Source organism: Protomyctophum parallelum, assembly GCF_964188405.1.
Source record: "Protomyctophum parallelum genome assembly, chromosome: 1".
Taxonomy (NCBI): domain Eukaryota; kingdom Metazoa; phylum Chordata; class Actinopteri; order Myctophiformes; family Myctophidae; genus Protomyctophum; species Protomyctophum parallelum.
In genome coordinates this window covers 74822844-74838827 of record NC_139697.1, presented here as the reverse complement: position 1 = coordinate 74838827, position 15984 = coordinate 74822844, and the positions used below count along the sequence as shown (strand labels likewise).

The 15984-nt window shown below is 42.1% G+C and overlaps 2 protein-coding genes across 2 annotated transcripts in view; one reads left to right on the top strand and one right to left on the bottom strand.

The window, feature by feature from the left end:
* The window catches only part of LOC310863201 (uncharacterized protein), a 322397-nt gene that overhangs the window by 27847 nt on the left and 278566 nt on the right, over positions 1–15984 (top strand). The window lies entirely within an intron of this gene.
* The window catches only part of LOC310863168 (relaxin receptor 2-like), a 138239-nt gene that overhangs the window by 111437 nt on the left and 10818 nt on the right, over positions 1–15984 (bottom strand). The window contains exon 2 of the mRNA XM_083771330.1: positions 11874–12011. Coding sequence (XP_083627456.1) covers positions 11874–11946 — 73 coding nt within the window. The 5' untranslated portion in view covers positions 11947–12011. The remainder of the gene's footprint in view (positions 1–11873; positions 12012–15984) is intronic.

The window sequence follows — 15984 nt, the reverse complement described above, 5'->3', positions numbered from 1 at the left end:
TCGGGTGGATCTCGGTACAATTTCGCGGACCTCGCTCAGACAAATCATTGCAAATGTAGCCTACATGCACCACAATGGGGACCGGTTCACCAGAATCGGGGACGACGATAATGTAGCATTAAAATAAACAGGGGACAGGACAGCGCCCGTGCCATTAGAAGGTTTGTGGTGTTGCTGCGACTGTCGCCGTACCATGACAGGTCTTGCACAAAACTCTCTTGTTGGACGTCTGTAACGTCAAAACCAAAATAATGCCATATCCCCGAAGTGCTATGCTTGCATCTGCTCCTCAGCTGCTGCTGACTTCTAGCATGATAGCATTAGCATCAACGCACTGAACACAGAGCAGAGTAGACGTAATGACTTTGTTTTGGGCACTGGGCGAGCATGTACACATGCACTGCAGTCACATGCACTGCAGCGACACTTCTGATTGGTTAGAATAGAGAGCACAGTACAGCCGTGTTGTAAATACTGGATCAGACGCGCTCCGGGTTGAATATTATGATTTTAAAAAATCGCAATTTCGGTTTGAAAACGATTAATCGTTCAGCCTTAGTATGGGAATATAGTACCCATTTACCACCTATCCCCTCGTGATGCAGCAGTGCGTGCGCACGCACATGACACACACACACACACACACACACACGTGAGCTTGTAAATTTGCTATTTTTGGAAGTGAACATTTATAACGCCATTCTTTGCTTCAGGGGGTCCCTGGCACAAAGCCTTTTCAGACGGGGGTCCTTGGCCGAATACTACTCATTTGGGGGTCATTGGCATGAAAAAGTTTGAGAACCACTGGTTTAGAACTTTAGATTAAGACCACAGGACATGAATTTACATGAGATCCTGTTGTGGAGGGCATTTAAATCATCGCTGAAGTTATGCCTCTGGGAGAAGCCATTACTCCGTTGCTGAAAATGGAAGGACCCCGTTGGCGGACAGGCCAGTGGGAGTGACACTGGCGCTGGGCCTGACACAGAACCTGACTGAGAAATGACTTCATGTCATTTAGTAATTAATACAGTAATTAATGTTCCCCATCTCCGGGTTATTTCACCCGCCTGCAACCGACCCGCTATTAATTATGTAAAACTTTATGACCTAATTCTGGGTCATATTAATGGTCAGTGATGGATGGAGTTGAAAGTAATGTTAAGGTATGACCTGCCCAAGACATGAGCTGTGTTGTATTTATAATATAATATTAGTTATATTCACTTAAGCCCTATTTTAGACTTTGTTATAGGATTTTTGAAAACATGTGGGTTTTCTTTAAAGTATTTTTCCAATACTAACCAAAAATAAGGACACCAAGTACTCAAGTACATTGTCACTGGAAAGGATGACTGTGGTTGTCTGGAATTATTATACTTCACTGATATTGTGCTCACCATTTCTCCTGGTATTCCATAGTCAAGCAATATTATCATAGATTTCCTGTTCACGCTTATCGAATGCTTTACATGAGATGCATAGCAAGTGTTACCAAAATGTTTATTATAAGTGTATTCAAAGCATACTTATTTACACGCACCTCGACAGTGGGTGCAGGCCGGGCCAATAAAACAATCACGGAAGGAGGTAACATACCAAAAGAATGTTGCCCCACAACATTTGAAGGATTACTTTATTTTAAAAAATGACAATGTTTCGATCTTAATCAATCTTTGTCAGGTCAGTAGGTCATAGTCACATTCCTCCGACTTTTTACCAATGTACCGAGAGCACTATGGACCTTGATCCACATTCACTTGAGCGTCAAGCTAAAGAGCTGTTGCCAACCTTTAAAGTACACATTTTCTCCTTTCATTTCAAAGCAGACAATTTTTCACCACCGTCTTGAAAACAGTCAGACATATTTTCACGTGTGTGTGTGTGTACACTTCCTTTAGAGCAGTGTTCCGTGTTCCCCAATTAGTTTTCCCCAAGGGCCAACTAATGCCTGGTTCTATGGCGAGAGCCGCAACGTCAGTGACGTAGAGTCTGTGGGGGCCGGAGGGCCAGGGCCCCCATGAGGATTTTCGGGGAATTTCACGCAACCGCACTGAAGACACTGTCCAACACCGCCCTCCCCTGGCTAAACCAGGCACGGGCCCCCATGAGGATTATGAAAACCATTCGTTTCTGCGCGACGTTCATGCGAAATGCATGCACAATTGTTTTTTGAATTATTATTGTGACTGCAGGTCTTATTTACTATGAAAACCTGCATCTCCCGTCCGTCAGTTAGTCAACCCACGCCTCCATATATAGTCATGCCTCGTGACATCATAGCTCCATATATGGTCATGCCTTATATTATAATATATATTATATTATGGGAAATAACATTTTATTTTTTTTATCCCATGATTTTGTAACCCATTTTTCACCCCTGTGTCAATCATCTAATGTGATCCTGGGCTCTACACACCCTCCGCCAACCTGGGGAGAGCAACGGACTTAACTCATGCTTCCTTCATGCTTGAGTGTCCAAGTTGCTCCTTTACACCTGACAGGGGGGAGTTTCCCTGGTTGGACGTAGAGTGTGGAAGGAACACGTTATTCCAACCAGTTCTTTTCCCCTCCATCAGGCACCCCGGCTGGCCAGGGGGAGGCAGTTTAGAGACCAGGATTACTGCATGTTTTTGTCAGGGTACCTACCATAGGGGACACAAGGGAGAACATGCAAACTCCACACAGAAAGGCCCTTTCGCCAACCCCGCCTTCGGGTATTGGCACTGAAACACGCCGCCAGCACCCACAGTCCCCCGAGCGGGAATCGAACCCAGGACCTTCTAGCTGTGAGTCGATGAGTCGGTATACAAGGATGAGGTGCAAAATTTAAGTTAATTGTCACATCACAAGTTTACAGGTGTGAAGGAGTGAGAGAAAAGGAAATGTGTACAAGCTTTCAATGCTTTTCAGTTACAGAAATACTAATAATACATTAAGAGTAGAGCATGGAAACTGGAAGCAAAGTCAGATGAGGTATACACTACAGTTTACAGCCGAAGGAGCGTGGCCGAAATACAAACTAAAAATGAGGCAGAATATCCCAGTCTCTGACTCTCTTGTGCACGTAGAGTCAATAACACATTCAGCAGCAGATACTATATCTGGAGTAGAGTGACAAAGCCAGTGTTTCCTCCCCAAAGACATAGACCATTTTGCATTTGGTCCATAATGTGAAGAGACAAATCACACAGAATTTTAAAGCCTGCAATCTTGCCACATACTGTATGAATTGTTGAATATTGGATTATAAATGAATATGAATGAATACAAAGACTAACAAGAAAAATAACTGCATATGGCCGGAACAGTTTAACCAGGCAGACATAATGTGATTGTCAATGCTGCACATCTCTTGTCTAGCTACATTATATTAGATACATGATGAATGCTTTACAATGTGCATTACATTCACACACTGACGGCGGAGGAAACCATTCAAGGCACAAATCTGCTCATCAGAAGCTGTTTGGGATTGTCTTGCTCCAGGTCACTTTGGTGTAGTGCTGCACAATTCTTGCTCAAATGTGAATCTCGATTTTCTTCAACAAGAATTGAGATCACGATTCTAACATGATTTTAAAATATTTATTGTCTTTAGTCTGTAGTTGCTGAACATTACTACATTCAAAGCCAACTTCTGTGGCTTTAAACAGACAACATCAACGTGCTTGACTTATAGGCCTATACCTCTTAAAGTCTCTCTCTAGCAAAAATAACAAATTAATTGGACTGCCAACTAGTGCTGCACGATTCTTGCTCAAATTTTAAAATGTTCGATTAATTGTGGTGAAACCAACTCAGGGGGAGCACGCAATCAAACTGGAAATTGGACATTCCTTGCTGACGCTGCTCACTTTATTTTGTTACTGTAAGTGCAGTAGTTCATAAACCTTGCTATTATCCCTATATCTCCTTAGTAGCACACACAGATACATGGTACCATGTGTAAATAAATACACGGTGCATGCAGATAAAATGGTGTAATGCAGCACGTTGGAGCTACAGTATATATTTAATTTAACTGAAGTTGTTCTCTCATTTCTCCTAGTATACAAATAGACTGTTACAGGTCCATTTGGTGCAATGTGTATACTATCAGAGTTATGGGGTCTACTGTCATAGACAATTGGTAGATAATGTTGATTAGGAGAGATGTCACATATCTCACTCTGGTTGGCACTGCTTTGAGCTTAGAAACATGGCCAGGTTCATTAGTAAAACAAAACCATGAGAACCCTGCAATTAGACAGAGTTCCTGTCCTACAGGCTTCTCCGTGCTTCTATTAGAGCAGTCACCCATCCACAACCACCCACATCAATGTGTCAGTCCCCAAACACTGGAAACTAAAGTAAACAGAAGAGGTGTTATGAGTCTGAACACCAATGTCACTGTGACAGAAAGAGACAAGGTGGGTCTGGAGTCTGTTCCAAATCGCGAAGAAAGGAAAGAGGAGATCTGCACACCGTTTTAAAAGCTCCCAAAACATTTTATTGACAACAGAGCGGAAAACAACTGACGAAAGCCCTCAGGGGCCTTCGTCAGGTAACGCAACTGTTCCAAATCGCCCCATGAATCCCAATGGAAGTGGGAAAGTTGTGAAATAAAAGGTAATGTTTTCATATCAAGTTTGCAGATGATGCAACTGTCTGACTGTCTGACTTCAACACTTCAATTTCAAGTTTTGGTTGTCAGAATGTACAGAATGCGGTGAAATAGGGTGAGGGTGAAATATATTTTTTGTACAAGCTCCCAAATGCTTTGCAGTTTCAAAAATAGTCGTAAAAATAGAGAAAGAAACGGATGTCAGAAAGATGATAAGACACGTCAGACAAGGTGCATGGATTGTATTGTAGTCTCTTATGCAAGAGACAACACATGCAGCACCAGATATCAAAGTGTTCAAGGTCATAGTATGTACATACTGAACTAGGGCTGTACAATATATGAAAAATCTAAATGTAGTCATTGCTTCATTGCTATGTACCAACATGCAAAATGTACATATCACAAAAGACTTACATATCCGAAAAGAGATTATTTACTCCATCTACTCAGGGTTTTATTCATTTTACCAATCCTCAGATATAAAGGATGTTGTTGTTTAGGTTAGAAGAAAATGTTTTAGGCGGACCAGAGAGGAACTCTATTACTAATTAAGTTGGTCTTAAATATCTATTGTCAAATAGCAGCTGTAGCCAAGTGCAAAGTTGAGCTTCACACTGTGCACAGGTGCATGATGGGAAGCTGAGTTTTACACAGAACAGTACAGAACAGACTACCAGACGCAATAGCATTTGTTGACCACAGTGTTGCACCACTCACTTCAGACAGGTCTGATTTTAATACTTTTAAGACTTAAGGAGTTGCGGTGGTCTCCAAAACATGGAGGAAAACGGTCCGAAAAAGACTTACTAGCTGCATAAGCTATTAAGGAAGACTCCTTAGAGATATGATTTGTTTTATTCTCACAGAGCACTTCATGAGCATGTTATAAAAATAAATACTATTTTCTTAGACTCTGTCTAAGGAATCTTCCTTAATAGTTTATGCAGTTGCCAGTTTTCCTTTATGTCTTCAGTTAAACCATGTTGTTGGAACGGAAATATAATCAAATTATTTCTTCTCCTTTTTTGTGTGCAAACAAAACAGTGGGCTTTTCATTGTCTGGGTTCTATGTTATAGCAGCACACCTAAGACAGAAAGACATTAGAACTGTATGGGCTGGATTTTGAAGGTGTGTTTTACCATGTGGTAATACATAAATTGGCCTCGCTCTGCGCACAATCGTATTATGAAAGCCTTATCGGCCCGTGTTGAACGCACACACATACAGTATGGCATACGACGTTCCTGAATATTTTAGCATTGTGGGAGTGTCCATATGTTAATTACTTTTGCTTTGCGCAATTTGCTATTAAGCCCCTTGACCTAAAAACACTCACGCATAAGGTTTAGACGTGGGTCCACCTCATAAATGCAAAAAGCACTGTTTGATTTTACACTTGAGCGGCTCTGGGAGGCTGCTGGAGTGTTGCCATGTCTGTTTATTATAAGCGGCTTCTTTTTCTGTAAAGTTGCTTGTAAATATTGGTAGTTGTACTAGTTGTGGTTGCTTGTCTTGTTTCTAAAGTGGTTATTTGGGCTTTTCTCCTAATGTTGTTTAAACCAGTGATCCTCACACAGCACATTCCCATGTCAAGGATCCCCAGATGAATGCATTTGCCCAACTAAGGACGGCTAATCCAAAAATTAAATTATTTTTTTCCAAGATTACTTTTGAAAATAGCAGATCTACCAGCTCACAATGTATCACATTCATTCATTAAAACTATGAACTCTGACTGCAGGCGGATATATAATGATCATTATAACAATGTGCAAGAGAATATTTAAAAAGATTGAAGAACTTTATATTTGTGGACAATCAAAATATGTTTTTTATTTTAATGTGGTGTCATTAAAATTAATCTGGATATGGCAGACTCACTATCTAGAAAATAAAAACATGGCACTTCATTTAAAATAGGTTACAGACCCCTGTTATATGCGCTTCTTTTGGGATTATTGTTATAGACCTATTTACTTGTTTCTGTGAGACATGGCAACAGCGCTCTTAGTTGGTAAAAATTTGAGATTCAAGTCTTCTTCAATAAAATGCTACGAGCGAAGACCATATACCATCGGGGCCACAGGCACAGCATTAAGCAGCAGCATTCAACTCATTCCTTCATCGTGACTTGAATGAAATAAAATATAATAAACATTTTACTGGTGTTTTTCAATAGAAACTAATTATTTTGAGGCATAAAGGTGACAGCATGCAGTGCAATAGGAATAATTAACACAAATGTGACAAAGTCATGTCATGTCTTCTATGGTGCCAGCCTGAAGAAATGTAATACCACGATCCCCAAAGTGCGCATTCCGTATGTGACATCAGCTGACTGGTAAAGAGAATAGTACGGACATGTTGATTGGGTACGTCTCAAACACTCCTTAAACACTCCCATGACTAATTCAAGGCCGTTTGCGCAATCCACGGGGTGTCGAAAGCGCTTCTTAACATGCCCAAAATTGCTATATGACATTCCACACGCCCCCAGCTCTAAAAACTGTAATATTATATGTAATATTATTGGAACTGGATAATTGACCTGTATGGGTTCAATGTTAGCAGCACACCTAAGACAGAAAGACATTAGAACTATATGGGTTCTATGTTCGCAGCACACTTAAGACAGAAAGACATTAGAATTGTATACTTATTTGGTATTCGTTTACCTATCGTCATTGCGATATTCAACAATGTTGTTATCGCATATCGAATGTTTCCCCAAACTCCTGCAGCCCTGGCTGACAACTATGCGACAGTGTTTTTCCACAAGACATAGGCCATTTCGCCTTTCGTCCATAATGTGAAGCCAACATTTTACTGCCGGCAATATAGCAACAGCTTGAGTTGATGAACCTTGGATTACAAATGCATGGAAGAAGAAAAAGAACCGCACATGACGGGAAGTTTAACCCAGCAAGACAGAATGTGATTCAATTTGCCAAAGAGAGGGATAATAGATAAATGATAAATGCAATCCAGCCACACACTGAAAGCAGAGGAAACCATCAGTGGTGGAAAAAGTACTCAAATGTTTTTCTAGTAGTAAAAGTACCAATATTGCAACATAAAAATACTCTGTTACAAGCAGGGCTCGACAGTGCGACTAAGTACTCGCATATGCTACAAAAAATAGCACCGTGCGAGTTGTAAATTACAATTTGTAACACCGGTGCGACTACAGAATTTGACAGCAAGTTCACATTCTATAATCACAGTTCTATACCTACATTTATATTTCTATAGTACGGTGGTGTCTTTCGCCAAAAAGAGCAGATCTACAAGCTAACAACGTGTCGAGGCTCAATGCGGCGTTCATTTGAAGATCTGTCCCCTTTGCTCCCACCGTCCCGCCGCTCCATGTGTTGTGTTGCTGCTCAGTTCTCTTCCCTGTCAGCAGCAGCGGAGCGAACGCAGCAGGATAGCATGATAGCACAGAGAGTTGATTGGCACTTTGAATACTAAAGTTATTTGGAAAGTTTGTAATCAATGTTCAAACATCACTCGATATAACTTTTAACCAAACGTGGGTGAAACAGCGTGCAGCCGTGCACACAAAGAGTGCACGCGCGCACACACAATGGTCCTAATTCATAAAAAATGAAATACGCCACCGTTACACTGTGGCGGAAACAGATATCGTATTTATCCGTCCGATCAAGCTGCGTTGAGATGACGTGTTATTCAGAGAGTAGTGTGTACCACAGGTGCACAGGCGTATCGCAGGTCATACTGAAAGCAACGGGTGCAAAGTGATCGGAAAAGCAACCGACAACCTCATCTGCATAGATCCACGCCCCATATCGACCATAAAAGGCTTCAAGCATGACTCAGCAGACAGCAGTTTGTCTGAGATCGTGCACAGCCGCGGTCACTGCTATCCAAGCTTACAACGGTGCGTGCTCCGCTGAAGCAATATAATTATAATTTATTTCATTAAGTTCGGGACCAAGGCGGGTGCTCACTCACACCTTTGCAGAGGTAAAATGCAAAAGTCGTCTTTTCAGAGAGAGCGAGAGAGAGAGAGAGAGAGAGAGAGAGAGAGAGAGAGGGAGGGGGGCTGCATGGGCCCTCGACACTGTTGCGCGATAAAGAACAGTAGCCCATACATTCATAAGTAAATATATTATAGGCCTACCTCGTAGGCCTGGGATCCTCTTGTCTGAAGAAATTATAATCCAGTGAGTTTATCCAGTGAGTTAAACTATTCTGTGTGTGGCATCCATGTGATCAATATCAATATACATTATTATAAATTCTGTCTGTCTGTCCGTCATGTTCACAAGTGGAGGTGAGCTGGTTTAAAACTGATATGACTGGCCGACTTTCAAACACGCTGCATTCATTAGGCTATAAATGTGGTCTTCTATTTTTTATATAGGGCTAATTAGCCCTATTCATTTTCCAATGTGAATCGGATCGGCAGCAATTCTGCCCCCCGCCACACACACACACACACACACACACACACACACACACACACACACACACACACACACACACACACACACACACACACACCGACAGTCAACTGACTCAAGGATCTCCGTAACAAAACAATTTCATTAGGCCTGCCGCCTACTGCAGGCATTATTTACTACACTAAACAATGTTGGATTCGTACAGTGCAGAATGCAGATAAGCCTATGTTCTTATTATAACTGTGAGTTTGTTTTTTAACATGCAGCGCGAGTCCGCGAGATCCGATCTACAAGCTCACAACCGTTGCACTTAGAGTAGAAGGCTGCCGAGTGAGCAGCCCCAATCGCGCATGATAGAAATATCCTAATAAATAAATAAAAAGGTGTCGTGCTTGCGGGGCAGTTTCTGTATGGGACTCTATAGGCTAACTTGCCTAGAATGCATGCATTTAGGCATACAAGTGCACTCTGCTTTTATATATATATATATATCGTTTTCTTATGTGCTGATCGACCAATATGTTGGGGACACATGCCTACATATTTTATCTGAGATTTGGGAACAATTTATTGATTCAGCATGAAGACTAAAGCCTTCTGAATAAATCTATACGCAAGTGTATGCTTCCGCAAATTTCTCCGCCACCTAAAGAGGTCCCGTAGGATTTAGCGGAGTTTCCGACGAACCAACGTCAGCGTCAAGTTCACGGTCATTTCCATGAATTCCAAATTAATGTGGGAAATCCACGTAAATGCCTTTCCGCTATTGTCACGTCAATATATCAGCGGAAACGCGTTGAAGAATCAGGCCCATAGAGTGGACGGATTGATTGGTATCTATACCAAAACAACCCTCGCTCAGCACCTCGCTTATAAAAGCGTGTGCGATGAATGATAATACGAATGACGACTTGTCTGTATACATATTAGTCAGTGGCCTGCATAACGAGCAACGGAAAAAAAGGCAAAGATCCCCCCACCACCTCCTTCCATCACACCGAGGTGTATATGTCCTGTCTGAACTGAAGCAGTCAAAACCAAGGAGAATGGCCCAGGCCGTAGCGTAACGGTCTGGGCACCGGACTGGTAATCCAGTCGCAGTGTGCCGCGGGTTCGACTCCCGGACCCGACACGGCCTTTACTGCATGTCATCCCCCCATCTCTCTCCCGTTTCCTGTCAGCCTACTGTCTGTCCCTTCAAAAATCAATAAAAGGCGTAAGCCGCAAAAAAAAAAATCTAAAAAAAAAAAAAAAAAACCAAGGAGAATGTTACAATACTAATTCACCATCGAGTAGCCTGCGCCCTGCACCGAATCTCACATGATAGAACAGCAGGATAAAAACGGATTGTCTGTCTGTCTGTCTGTCCATCCATCCATATATAAAATGAATTGATTATCTATCTATCTATAGAAGTGTCTATTTGTACAAATGTTTTGATGAATTGAACAAGGTGGACCCTCTTGTAAACAAGTGTAATGCTTAATTGGGTCGTCCACTCACAGTTAACAGTCTTTGTATTGAGTTTGTGCTTGAAATGTACTGTAATTCTGCAAACTGTTAATAAATATTTCAATCAATCTATCTATCTGCATAAAAAACTAATAGTCTATCAGCATAAAAACAAATTGATTATATAGATTATATAAAAACAAACATAAAAATTATATCCAGATGCATATCAATATTGTGATCATTTCTGAAAGATATTGTGATATATTGCCCGCCCCTACCTCATATCACTTTATTAAAGAAGAATCACACCTGCGTGAAGTGAGGGGCACTCTTATCATCATCATGAATCATCTCATACTGGCCAATCAGAATGACTGTTGCCTGTGATTGGTTAGCTGATTTGCTCGCTTACATATGCCGTACATTTTGCTTTCAATGTCAATGGCGTTTAATGTTTTGATGTTTAATTTACGTCATATTTAGCGAAATTTTGACCTAATTTCTACGCTCATTGTCAATGGCAAATATTGAGACGTGTGGGGACTAAAGCTGTATATAGGAGGGGCTAGCGCCCCTCAAAAACGCATTATTTGATAACTTTTCATCTGGCTCCTAAAATAATTTGTGTACTACTAGATTTTTCAACTTAGTAGCACATGTGCCACTTGGAAAAATGCTAAGCGTCGCGCCCTGGTTACAAGTAAAACTACAGAATTCAAAATGTACTTGAGTAAAAGTACAAAAGTATTGGCTTCAAAATGTAGCTAAAGTAAAAGTAATCAATGTGCAGAATGTCCCATTTCAATTGTTCAAAATGTATAATTATCTTTTGAAAATAGCAGATCTACAACTAACAATATGTCGCATTGCGACACATTGTGAGCTTGTAGATCGGCTATTTTCAAATGGCTGAAATGTATACGGGGCTGAAGTCGTTAATGTATGTACATTGTAATAATAATCAAAATCTACAAAGTAACTAAAGTTTTCAAATAAATGTAGTGGAGTAAAAAGTACAATATTTGGATCTGAGATGTAGTAGAGTAGTCTAAGTAAAAGTATTGGAAATTAGAAATACTCAAGTAAAGCACAAGTAAAGCACAAATACACAAATACAAATACCTGTAAAATCTGAATCCCCCCTTCTACTACTACATACTACATGTCATGATGATCGCACGCACGCACGCACACACACACACACACACACACACACACACACACACACACACACACACACACACACACACACACACACACACACACACACACACACACACACACACACACACACACACACACACACACACACACACACACACACACACACACACACACACACACACACACACACACACACACACACACACACACTTACCTTGGATGAAGTTGATCATGAAGAGTATGACAGATTTTTCCAGCCTGGTGCTCCAACTTCTGTCCGCACTCATGATCCGTTTCGACAGTCCTCAGACAGGCAAGTTGTGGGTTCTGGGTTAGATACTCCTAGCAGAGCCTGTAGGTAGACAACCATAACAGGTTAAGACAGAGTTAGTGCGCAACCAGATGTCTGATCTTCATTCTTATATTAGCTAATTAACCAAACATCAATGGACACGAAATTCACACATTACTGTGTGACTGTTCCCAGTGGTGGAAAAAAGTTTTTATTTTATTTTATTAATGCCAGGAACGTGGCAACACTCAACACTGAGCACTATAAAAACTATAAAAATATTGTTTAAAAAATCGTTCTAAGGCTCGATTCATACTCCTATTTTAGAGCCGAATAAAAGTCGGTTCGGCTCTGTAGAGCAGTGTTTCTCAACCTATGTACCGCGGGACTTTACTGTGCCGTTTGATATGTCCAGGTGTGCCGCGAGATTTTGACCGAAAGTAACACTATCCCTCCCCCGAAAGCGGCGATAACAACATGACAACGGAACAATAGACTCTAACGACCATCGGCCATAGAAATGTTAATTCGCTCCCTCCAGAAAGACACCACCAGAACCCGACAGCAGCACAGACAGCGCCGCCGTGTCACCTGCATCTGATGACGGCACAGCAAGCGGTCCCTCGCCGCTGGGGGGAACAACAACGGCGACTACTACCAACGCAAGAAAGCCCCTGCCAGACTGTACCGTGATGATTACATGAAGTTTGGCTTCACGTTTACTGTGGATACAACTTACCCGATTCCGCTGTGTATAGTTTGTGGATTCAAGCTTGCAAAACAGCGGCATGGTTCCGAGTAAACTGAAGCGTCACCTTGATACCAATCATGATGAACTCGCTACAAAGGACAAACACTTTTTCGTGAGTTTGAAAGAAAAAAAGGAGAAAGACACAACAAAGCAGGCAAGTCTCTTGATACGCAGTACCACTAAGACTTGTTGGCAAAGAATATCCAGCCATCACAGCCAGCGCAATGGCAGTGCTGCTCCCCTTTTCCACAACCTACCTGTGTGAGCTTAGCTTTTCTAGCCTGACTTGCATAAAAAACAAACGCAGAGAGAGACTGAGAGCAGTTGATGAGGAGCTCCGTGTCTGTTTCTCCAGCATCCCAGCCAGGATAAAAACTCTTTGTTCAGGAAAACAAGCTCAAGGTTCACACTAAGACAGAACTTGTCAAACATATTTACGGTACTTTTCTTTTTATCAATTATTTTTTACGATTTTCTTTGTACAAAAGTGCTCAAGTTTAAGACCATTGTATTGTGGCAAAAGATTTTTGTTCTTGTTTTTACAACTCCTTTTTTTATTTAGAAGTATTACTTTGCATTGACAAATTGAACATGTGTGTGCTATATTTTGTATGAGTTTTCAAAAATAAATTGGTGAAACTGAGTCACTGTCTCTGTCCTTTTCTTTCCCTTTAAAGTTATTTGACGAGTGCTGTCGTGTGTGTTTTTAAAAGTATATTGGGTTCATATATATATATATATATATATTGTGGAGTGTGTCAGGTCTCGCCACAGTGGGAGGGGCGCGTCTCTATGGCAACCAGACAAGCGCCGGCGCGGCATGCCCACGGCCGTGTCATAGACGCCGTATACTATCCCAGAGAAATCCTAAATCAGCTGCGCCTAATTCCAGCCACTGCCCGGGTTAGCAATTAACGACAGACACAACCTGTCAGCCGCACCCTTTATAAACGACCCTCACGTCTAGCAGTATCACTCGCTGCTACACACCAAGACGCGCAGGCAGCATATGCCGTCCACTTGGCGTTGGATGGTAAGTCCTCACTGCTCACCCTTATGGATCCAGACATATGACCTAAACACATTGTTTGATCGCTTGTACCACCACTCAATGTACGCTTGTATTCTCACCTTATCAGGCTTGTAGGAGTGGGGCTGAAAGCACACACGGGAGTGTGTGCCCCCCATAACCAAGTGTCGCTTGGAAAGCGGTGCATACCTGGAGACCCTCCTGGCTCGGATCGGGGACGAGTAGCAGAAGACGGGACCCTCGTAGCCACCGGCAGACCACCGCACGTTAAGGTCGCAGTAAGACAAACGTTCTTTCACTATCACACGTTGACTAAGAAGAGGCACTTACCGACGCTTGAGAAGCTAACGATAATAAGAAGAACTGTGAATGAAGAGCACCTTGTTGATGTTAACTGAAGAGCACCTTGTTGATGTTAACTGAAGAAAAGACGTATAGTTACCTGTGTCACACTAGCGCTGAAGAATGTGAACGAAGAGGATCTTGTTGATGTTTATCCAAGGCTGTACATTCTAGTTAAAGTGTCACCCTAGCCCTGTGAACGAAGACAGGCCGTTTCTGTTCAGTTAAACCTGTAAAAGACTTTAAGTTGGCGAGAGCCGCCCTTACCCTGGTGAAAGAAGACCAAGGCTGTGATTAGAAATAAAAGTCACTGTTTCTGACACATTGACTGCCGTTGTCGTATCGACCCGGCCACCCAGTAGATAGAGAGAAATCAGAGTATAAATGCTTGTGTACCTACCTGTTGGCCGAGCCTAAGGGGCCCTAGCTACCATACTCACCCGGTCCCCTTACCAAGTACTTTTACTCTGATTACTCACCGATATGTATCCGAGTAATTCTACTCAAAAGTACTCTTCTTAGCCCTGTGGATAGAGGGAGTTACCTACCACCGTCCCTACCTCCGGGGGGAGCCTCCTGGCCCCTCTGGAACCTGGAAAGGAAGAAGAAAGAAAGTTACAGAAAAGACTAGTTGGTAGAATTGCCCAGACCGGAGTCTCAGGCCCCAACTAGACACTTACCTTGTACTCTGACTACATGCTAACCACCCCTCTCATCCTCTGCAGTGATAACTCCCGCCTCGGACCCGGGACTTCTTGGAAAAGAATATTGTCTGTATGAGTTCTGACGTGAAACTGACTTTGTTTGAACTTCTTTGATAAACAAAGCAAGGGGCGCCATCGTGTGTCTAACCCCTGATACTGCATTCCGAGTACCGTTTCCCACCCGACCTCCCACAATATATATATATATATATATATATTTAATATATATGTGTATATATATACTGTATATATACAGTATATACACACACTGTATATCTAGGTGTGCCCCGATATTTGTAGGCTATGAAAAGTGTGCCCTGGGACAAAAAAGGTTGAGAAACACTGCTGTAGAGCCTACAATGTGACGTCATTTGAGGTTCGGGGGGCGGGTACCGTCCTAAAGTCGGCTCATTTCGTCACTACAGCGCCGAAACAGCGGTAAAATAGGAGTATGAATCGGCCCTAATTGTCTCTCAACTCCCACTGCAAACTGGCATTTTTAAAACACAGGGGGGCTCCCCCTGAGTCCCCTGCGCGGGAAAAACAGAACAGCAGTAAAAGTCTGGAAACTAAATATTTTTGCTTAGGAACCCTGAACTACCTTTTCACACATTACACCAACTATAAAAAAATACAATGGTGAACACTAGTTATTATAATTTCTAGTGCTGCTGATTGGCACTTTACCCAGGTAAAGAAGTTGTGCGAAATTACCACCGGCTACGCAAACTACGAAAGGCTGTCGCGGACATGTTGCTGTGGTTGCTGTCCATGGTACTGAAGTGTCTGCTGGGCTGTCGATGTGTAGGGTGACTGGTCAGGGTGACTGGTCAGGGTGACTGGTCAGGGTGACTGTATTGTGAGGGGGATTTGCATTAATCCCATGATTAATCGACCTGAAGCCGATTCTACTAAACAAATGTCTTCTAAAACAGTTTTCTGAAAACCATATATGCTTGGTTCTCAAATTATATGTATTTGACCGTCCGGGGGCCCCCAGAAGTAAGGTTTGAGTTAATAATTGCACGGCACAAAGTTAAGCGATACAAGCTCACCTCAAATCTAAAATGACACAGATGCTTTCCCGGTTATAATGGGCTAACATATTACCAGGTTGTTGTTGTTCTTTATGATAAAGCTCATTGTTTCCGTGCTGTTTCCTTGTATTAATAATAGCTGGGGGCTAACTCACCAAGATTTGGCTTT